Source organism: Thamnophis elegans, chromosome 10 (genome assembly GCF_009769535.1).
Source record: "Thamnophis elegans isolate rThaEle1 chromosome 10, rThaEle1.pri, whole genome shotgun sequence".
NCBI classification, from domain to species: Eukaryota; Metazoa; Chordata; class Lepidosauria; order Squamata; family Colubridae; genus Thamnophis; species Thamnophis elegans.
This window is the reverse complement of record NC_045550.1, coordinates 68,368,884-68,378,073: the sequence shown is the minus strand read 5'-3', so window position 1 is coordinate 68,378,073 and position 9,190 is coordinate 68,368,884. Positions and strand designations below refer to the sequence as shown.

The 9,190-nt window shown below is 46.2% G+C and overlaps 2 protein-coding genes across 2 annotated transcripts in view; one reads left to right on the top strand and one right to left on the bottom strand.

Annotated features, from left to right (window-relative positions):
• Positions 1 to 9,190, top strand: part of ARMC9 (armadillo repeat containing 9) — a 103,211-nt gene that overhangs the window by 26,447 nt on the left and 67,574 nt on the right. The window lies entirely within an intron of this gene.
• LOC116514441 (26S proteasome non-ATPase regulatory subunit 1-like) lies at positions 3,424 to 7,723 on the bottom strand. The gene is made up of 3 exons (XM_032226032.1): positions 7,557 to 7,723; positions 4,230 to 4,322; positions 3,424 to 3,582 (listed from the first exon to the last, which is right to left on the bottom strand). Exons 1-3 carry the CDS (start codon positions 7,674 to 7,676, stop codon positions 3,439 to 3,441), a joined length of 357 nt encoding a protein of 118 aa, XP_032081923.1. The 5' UTR covers positions 7,677 to 7,723; the 3' UTR covers positions 3,424 to 3,438.

Genomic DNA, 9,190 nt, shown 5'->3' with positions numbered 1-9,190 from the left:
ACTCCGGCGGCTTACAAAAAAGAGAAAGAAGAAGAAGAAAGAAAGAAAGAAAGAAAGAAAGAAAGAAAGAAAGAAGAAAGAAAGAAAAGAAATAAAGAGAAGAAGAAAGAAAGAAAATAGAAAGAAAGAAGTGGTTTAAAATAAAAAAACCACATACATTCATTCTAATGCGGGGGCTGTACCTCAACAGTGAGTCACAGCCCCAGGCATGCTGGAACACCAGGTTTTACAGCTTTCCTGAAGGCGTGGAGAGTGGGTAAGGTCTGGATCTCTGGGGGTAGCTCATTCCAAAAAGTCGGAGCAGCCACAGAGAAGGCTCTTCTCCGGGGTCCCGCCAGCTGACACTGTCTGGCTGATGGCATCTGAAGGAGGCCCAATGTGTGGGATCTTACTGGCCGCTGGGAGGTATGTGGCAGTAGGCGGTCTCGAAGGTACGCTGGCCCTAAGCCATGTAGGGCTGGTTGGTGTTCTCTACCAGCCGTTCGGAGTGAACCCCCAGGGATGCCTTCAAAAGCTGAAAAATGCTGTTCTCGGCTTACAGGTGTGATGTAAGTACAAAAAGCTAGTCGAATCTGTCCTCTGAATCAAGATGTGACAGGACAATTGCACCACTTGCAGACGGACGCTGGATCCCGCCAACGGGCTAAAGCAGGGGTGCCCAAAACTTTGGGCACCACAGCCTGGGGGAGGAGGTACAACCTAGATCTCTCGCACGGACAATATAGACAAGCAATCCTCGACTTACGCTCACAATTCAGCCCAACAGTTTGGCTGCTAAGCAAGACATTTGCTAAGTTGAGTTTTGCCCCGTTTCGCCGACCTTTCTTGCCACAGCTGCTAAGCGAAGCACTGCCTGTTTTTCAGTTAAGAACACGGTCGTTAAGTGAATCCGGCTTCCCCAGACTCTTTGCTTGTGAGGAGGCTGCAAAAAGGGGGACCCCACGACCCCAGGAACACTGCAACTGTGTCATAAATGTGAGTCAGGGCCAAGGCTCTGAATTCTGATCGCGGGACCCTGTGGGGATTGCTGCGACGGTCGTAGGTGTGGGAAAACGGCCCTAAGTCCCTTTTTCGAGTGCCGTTGTAACTTTGAACGGTCACGAAATGGACTGTTGTAAGTCGAGGACTACCTATGTTTTTGGCTCCTCCCCGAGACGTAAGCAGGAAGGATGGGGGGAAAGGAGCAGATGTGGAAACTTCTGAGACTCTCCCCCGTCCTCCACCGAGGAGGGTCAGGCTGGGCTCCTTGGGAGGCCTCCTCTGCTCCCACATCTGGACAGCCTCAAAAGCTGCCACAAAAGCCGTCGCCATTTATGGCCTGATCCTGCAGGAAAATGTCCCATCCTAATTTAAGGCCTTCCCAGTTGCCTCCCTTTGCCACAAGGGCTGGATACGGTCCTACTATTCAGCAAAGAGATATTATATAGGTTTTCTACAGTCTCTCTCTCTCTGTGTGTGCGCGCACACACACACATAAATATCCATACAAAATACACACATATAAATTTATACACACACACATATATACATACATTTTATACACACACAAAGATGCAATATATATATATACACACACACACACACAAATGTACATACATATATACGTACATGTGTGTTGCATTTGTTCTGATAAATAAATAAAGGGAGACTAGTATAGATCTATTTCAAGCTATTTAGCTCTCATCAGCTAGCCATACCCTTACTGGGAATCGAACCTGGGCTGTATTACATATTAGGCAGTTGTGTTAGCCACTAAGCCACAAGGTTCTCCTCCTTTATATACATACATTTTATACACACACACAAATACACACATATACATAAAATACACACACACACACAAATGTATACACATATATACATACCTTTTATATATATATACACACACAGATACATTATGTATGTATGTATGTATGTATGTATGTATGTATCTATCTATCTATCTATCTATCTATCTATCTATCTATCTATCTATCTATCTATCTATCTATCTATCTATCTATCTATCTATCTATCTATCTATCTATCTATTTAGATTTTACAACCCCCGGTATGCCCAAATATGGGAGGAAAATCACTACTTCCATTCTCTGTCCTTCGGCTCGTCACAAGAGACCATCCAGACAGAACTCAATATTTTTTTACTGCTGCCTTTTTGTTAGCACAAATATAACGTATGTATGTATGTATGTATGTATGTATGTATTAAGTGTTACAACCCCTGGTATGCCCAAATATAGTCTCTCTTTATTTATTTATCAGCACAAATACAACATATATATATCCCAGTTCAAATCCCAGTAAGGGTATGGCCAGCTGATGAGAGCTAAATAGCTTGAAATAGATCTATACTAGTCTCCCTTTATTTATTTATCAGCACAAATACAACAACAACATATATACATACATACATACATACATACATATATTATACACACACACACACAAATGTATACACACATATACATACATTTTAAACACAATGCACACACACACATATACACACATACAAAATATATACACACATAGAAATGTATACACACGTGTATACACACACACACACACACACACACACAAACTGGACATCCTCAGGCTGGTGTTTTGGGCTTAAAGTGTGGCTGGAGCTGCTGTCTTTCTATAAATCTTGGTGGGGGGTTTATAGGTTTATAGAAAGACGGCAGCTCCAACCACGCTTTAAGCCGAAAAGACCAGCCGGAGGATGTCGAGTGAAACCTCGCCGGAACGTTGCCAAGACAGTCTCAATCTTACAGGGGAAAAGACCCGAATACAAATATACGCTCTGTATATTCTCTCCCTCTCTCTCTCTCTGTATATATATACACAATGTACTATATGTATATAAATATACACTATCTACATATTTTCCCTCTTGCGCTGAATTTCCACGGGAGATGAGTCAGAAAAGGTGCTACAGATTCTCCTTCAACACCAGCAGTCCTCAACTTACAACCGTTCATTGACTGACCGTCCAAAGTTACAACGGCAAAGTTACAACTCTTTTCCATCCTTACACTGTCCAAATTCAGACTGGGCTTGGCAGCGGACTCACACCATTTATGATGGCTGCAGTGTCCCGGGGTCACGTGATCCCCATTTGCGACCTTCGGGCGAGCAAAGTCAACGGGGGAAGCCGGATTCACTTAACAACCGGGTTATTAACAACGGCAGGGATTCACTTAATTGCTGTGTTAAAAAGGTCGCAAAATGAGGCAGAGCTCCCTTCACCAAGGTCTCGCTGAGCAATGTAAATTTTGGGCTCAATTGTTGTCGTAAGTCGGGGACGGTCTGTATTTTGAGAGGGGAGAGAGATTTCTTTTTTACTTCTGGGAAACCGGAATGAATTCCCAAAATCTTCCTTTCTCGACTTCTCGTTTTTACAATTCCCGGGAATTATTTTTTCCCCCCGACGTGGAGAAATCAAGAGCCGCTTCCTCCCGATTCCAAACCCACCCAGACGACTCGACTCACCACTTCCATTTTCTCCTCTTCTTTCTTCTCTTTCTCTTTCTCCTTCTCCTTTTTCTTGGCTTTTGCAGTGATGGACAACACGGCGGTGGAAACCTGGCCGTTGCGAGCGGGGAGGAAGGGAAAACAGGGGGAGGGTTAGAGGAGAAAAATCTACTATGGGCCTCCCTGATACGGATTATCCAAAGCTCAGGGAAAGGCAAAAAAGGGGTGGTGGTGGAGGATGATGGGTCTGGGGGTGCAATTCGATGGGGAGATTTGGCCAGAAAGAGACGGGCCCTGGCGTCGCTTGCAGGCTTTTCCGCGGAGTTTACAAAGGAAGGAAGGTCGATTTTGTAGAGGAAGTCAACAAATTCGGGATTTTGGCTTCTTTGCTATAGAAAGACTGAAGCTCTCCATGGTCCCCATAGAGCAGTGTTTCTCAAGCTTGGGGACTTTAAGTCCTGTGGACTTCAACTCCCAGAATCCCCCAGCCAGCTGTGCTGGCTGGGGGATTCTGGGAGTTGAAGTCCACAGGACTTAAAGTCACCAAGCTTGAGAAACACTGCCATAGGAATAGGCTGTCCGTCTTCCACCCACCCACCCACCCAGGATTAAGGTCATTAATTAATGAATGTAATCAATGAAAAGAAGAAAAAAAATGTCCGTCTCTCTATCTGGCGTGGTTATTGATGGTTAGGGAGGCTCTAAAGGGAGGGACCCGGATGCCCAGGGGAAGCCCCCTGATGGGAGATGCGACAAACCTTCTCCTTCTCCTTTTCCTTTGGCACTTCCAAGGGGGCTGGGTAGGCGAAGGTGGAAGGCTTCACGTTGGAGCGGTACTGCACTTTTGGCATCTGAAAGAAAGGAAGGAGAGAAGGAAGCATGGGAGGGAGGGAGAAAAGAAATAAAGAAAGAAGGGAGGGAGGTAGCAAAGGGGGAGGGGTAGGTGGAAAGAGAAAAGGAAGGGAGGGAGGGAGGAAAGGAAGAAGGAAGGAAAGAAAGAGGGAAGATGGGAGGGAGGAAGGAGGAAAGAAGTAAGCAAGTAGGGATGGAAGGAATGAAAGAAAAAGGGGGAGGGAAGGAGGAAGAATGGGAGGGAGGGGGGAGAAAAGAAATAAAAGAAGGGAGGGAGGGGGTAGCAAAGAAGGAAGGGAGGGAGGATAGGTAGAAAGAGAGAAGGAAGGGAGGGAGGAAAGGAAGGAAGGAAGGAAAGAAAGAGGGAATATGGGATGGAGGAAGGAAGGAATGAGAAAAGAAGCAAGCAAGTAGGGAGGGAAGGAATGAGAGAAAAAAAGGGAGGGAAGGAAGGCAGGGAGAGAAGAGAGAAAGGAAGGAGGAAATGAAGGGAGGGAAGGAAGGAAGAAAAGAAAGAAGAAAGTAAGTAAGAAGAAAGAAAGGGAGGGAAGGAATGGAAGGAAGGAATGGAGGGAGGGAAGCAAGGAAGGAAGGAAGCAGAGAGGAAGGAAATGAGAGAGGAAGAGGGAGGGAGGGAAGAAACAAGGGAGGGAGGGAAAAAAGAAAGGAGGAAATGAAGGGAGGGAAGGAAAGAAGCAAGCAAGCAGGGAGAGAGGAAAGAAGAGAGAGGGAGGATGGGAGGGAGAAAGTAAGGGAGGGAGGGAGGGAGGGAGGGAGGGAGGAAGAAGGAAGGAGAAGAAGGAAATGAGGAAGGGAGGCACAATTTCAGAGCCCGAAGACAAAATCCAGAGAGCAAACCAAGGCTCAGGATCTCCTGCTTGAGCAGGGGGTTGGACTAGAAGGCCTCCAAGGTCCCTTCCAGCTCTGTTCTGATTGATTGACTGATTGGCAGTCCTCACAATTTCCAATCCCTGAATCCCAGCCTGTTTCTAATCGATATACTAAAAATATTAATAATTTTTGAATTAACAATTTAACAGAGTTGGAAGGGGCCTTGGAGGTCTTCTAGTCCAACCCTCTGCCTAGGCAGGAAACCCTATGCAGTTCCAGACAAATGGTTATCCAACATCTTCTTAAAGACTTCCAGTGTTGGGACATTCACAACTTCTGGAGGCAACTTCTGTTCCACTGGTTAATTGTTCTCAGTGTCAGGAAATTTCTCCTCAGTCCTAAATTGCTTCTCTCCTTGATTAGTTTCCACCCATTGCTTCTTGTCCTGCCCTCGGGTGCTTTGGAGAATAGCTTGACTCCCTCTTCTTTAGGGCAGCCCCTGAGATATTGGAACGCTGCTATCATGTCTCCCCTGGTCCTTCTCTTCATTAAACTCGACATCCCCAGTTCCTGCAACTGTTCTTCGTATGTTTCAGCCTCCAGTCCCCTAATCCTCTTTCTTGCTTTTCTCTGACCTTTTTCCAAAGTCTCAGCATATCAAAAATATGCCTGAACAGCTGTCAACAACTCTACCTGATGAATCACAGGGTCAGTGGGGACGGGCACTGGCTTGATCCCCATCCGTATAGCCGAGCCGGTGGGCTTAATATGAGTTATTTGTCATTATTACGCAGTTCAGTTTGTCTTCCGTTCAATAACTGGGCTTTTCAATTTTATTCCAGGAGCACCAGAGACACTCGGATGACGAGAACAGAACAGAGTGCAGAATGACACACCTGATGATTGACTGAAGGAATGAGGTACAGGTAATCCTCGATTTACAATTCATTTAGTGACCGTTCAAAGTTACAGCAGCACTGGGGGGAAAGGTGACTTATGACCGCTTTTCACAGTTACGACCGTCGCAGCATTCCTAAAGTCACGTGATCAAAATTCAGATTTGCATTTGTATTTAATGAATTTATGGGATGCTTGGCTACCGACTCATATTTATGACGGTTGCTGCGTGTCCCTGGATCATGTGATCCCCTTTTGTGCCCTTCCGACAAGCAAAGCAATTTGGGAAGACAGATTCACTTAACGACCACTTTGTTAACTTAACTGCAGTGATTCACTTAACATCCGCGGCAAGAAAGGTCGTGAAATGGGGCGAAATTCACTTAACAACTGTCTCGCTTAAACAAGGGAACTGCTTGCCTCAACGGCGGTCGTAGGTCAAGGACTACCTGTATTCAACTTCCATTTCAAGGGAGGGGACAATATGATTTCCTGGACTGTTTCCTGCTGCAGTTCAGCGGTTCAAATCTCAACAGCTCAAGGTTGACTCAGCCTTCCCTCCTTCCGAGGTCGGTAAAATGAAGACCCAAATTGTTGGGGGTGACTCTGCTGACTCTGTAAACTGCTTAGAGAAGGGCGGTAAAAGCACGATGGAGCAGTATATCAGGCCTGCAGCCATCTTTCCTTTTGGATCTCAGGCCTGCCACATTTTCTATTATTAGAGCCTATTTCTATTAGAGCCGAGGTGGCGCAGTGGTTAAATGCAGCACTGCAGGCTACTTCAGCTGACTGCAGTTCTGCAGTTCGGCGGTTCAAATCTCACCGGCTCAGGGCTGACTCAGCCTTCCATCCTTCCGAGGTGGGTGAAATGAGGACCCGGATTGTTGTTGGGGGCAATATGCTGATTCTGCAAACTGCTTAGAGAGGGCTGAAAGCCTTATGAAGCGGTATATAAGTCTAACTGCTATTGCTATTGCTATTGACTATGCATTTTCTGTTGTGGGTAAACGGGAGGGGGGATTGTAGGGAGTTAGATGCTATGTAGCCATAACAACATTCTTTCTAGAAAACCAAGGTCATCCTTTGTCTCTGCACCTGGCTGGAACTGGGTGGGTGGAAGCTGCCAGCGTGGCAGTGGGAGATTGGACCATGGGATGGACTGGTGGGTGTGGGGGGGGGGCAAGATCATGAACTTTCAACTGGGTGGGGGAAACCTGGAAGCTTTCAGATTCGGGTTTTCCCAGATGTGCCAAACCTGGAAGCTTTCAGATTCGGGTTTTCCCAGATGTGCTCTCTTCATCAATTGGAACTTTGAACAATACTTTGCCTCGGACTCTGATTTACGTTTGGATGCTATTTGAAACCCTGACACTGTATATAAGTCTAAGTGCCATCGTTATTGCTATCGCCAAGGAGAAGCAGTCCAGCCATTTCCTTGGCCAGGTGGGCAGGTGAAAAAACACCTCCGCCTCCAGAACATCGTTTTCGATTGCCACAGCACTTACCTTGAGGTCCTTGTTCAGGCCAATGACGCAAGTCGGAGTGAACGCCAAGGACAAAAAGTGGGACAGAGGAAACCAAAACCAGAACTGGGTGAAGACCAGGACGCCAACCACCGAAGGCATGTGTGTGTGGCCGGTCCTTGACTGCAGAGAAATTGTGACGTTGTGGCCACCTGGAGAGGATTCACACAAAGAGAAGGGCTAAGATTTAAGTGGGCTGAAAGAAATCACAACAGTTGAGGCGTTTTTGATAAGAGAACTCTCTGACCGTGGGAACGGATGTTTTTCGGAGGCTTGTAGAGCCAGACACTCATCAAGAGCCGCGGTGGCGCAGTGGTTAGAGTGCAGTACTGCAGGCCACTTCTGCTGACTGTCAGCAGTATGGCAGTTCAAATTTCACCGGGTCAAAGGTGGTTCCTATTTTTCTACTTGCATTTTTTACGTGCTTTCGAACTGCTAGGTTGGCAGAAGCTGGGACAAGTCACGGGAGCTCATTCTGTTACAAGGCACTAGGGATTTGAACCGCCGAACTTTCTGATCGACAAGCTCAGCATCTTAGCCACTGAGCCACCCATGTCCCTCTACCTTCAATATACTGTATATACAATATACCCTCCACCTCCAATATACACTACATAAACATGACAATCAATCAATCACACTTGGAATCCTGAATTCAGTTTTGGTCACCACGATGTAGAAAAGATGCGGAGACTCTAGAAAGAGTGCAGAGAAGAGCAACAAAGAGGATTAGGGGACCGGAGGATAAAACATATGAAGAACAGTTGCAGGAACTGGGAATGTCTAGTTGAATGAAAAGAAGGACCAGGGGAGACATGATAGCAGTCTTCCAATATCTCAGGGGTTGCCACAAAGAAGAGCGGGACAAGCTACTCTCCAAGGCACCTGAGGGCAGAACAAGAAGCAATGGGTGGAAACTAATCAAGGAGAGAAGCAACTTAGAGCGGAGGAGAAATTTCCTGACAGTGAGAACAATTAATCAGTGGAACAGAAGTTGCCTCCAGAAGTTGTGGATGCCCCAACACTGGAAGTCTTTAAGAAGATGTTGGACAGCCATTTGTCTGAAACGGTATAGGGTTTCCTGCCTAGGCAGGGGGTTGGACTAGAAGACCTCCAAGGCCCCTTCCAACTCTGTTAAATTGTTAATTCAAAAATTATTAATATTTTTAGTCTATCGATTAGAAACAGGCTGCGATTCAGGGATTGAAATTGTGAGGACTGCCAATCAGTCAATCAATCAGAACAGAGCTGGAAGGGACCTTGGAGGTCTTCTAGTCCAACCCCCTGCTCAAGCAGGAGATCCTGAGCCTTGATGGCACAGTGGTTAGAGTGCAGTACTGCAGGCCACTTCTGCTGCCTGCTGGCTGCAGAAGCAACCTGGAACTAAAGAGAAATTTCCCGACAGTGAGAAGAATTAATCAGTGGAACAGAATTTGCCTCCAGAAGTTGTGAATGTGCCAACACTGGAAGTCTTTAAGAAGATGTTGGATAGCCATTTGTCTGAAATGGTATAGGGTTTCCTGCCTAGGCAGGGGGTTGGACTAGAAGACCTCCAAAGTCCCTTCCAACTCTGCTTTTGTATTGTAATCCATCCATCCATCATTATGCATATACCA

Excerpts from the sequence above, each read along its gene's own strand:
- LOC116514441 (XM_032226032.1), bottom strand. The coding sequence starts at position 7,676 with ATGCCTTCGGTGGTTGGCGTCCTGGTCTTCACCCAGTTCTGGTTTTGG. Across the intron at positions 4,323-7,556 it reads GCCTGAACAAGGACCTCAAG|ATGCCAAAAGTGCAGTACCG; the intron begins GTAAGTGCTGTG and ends CCTTTCTTTCAG. Across the intron at positions 3,583-4,229 it reads AGGAAAAGGAGAAGGAGAAG|GTTTCCACCGCCGTGTTGTC; the intron begins GTTTGTCGCATC and ends CGCAACGGCCAG.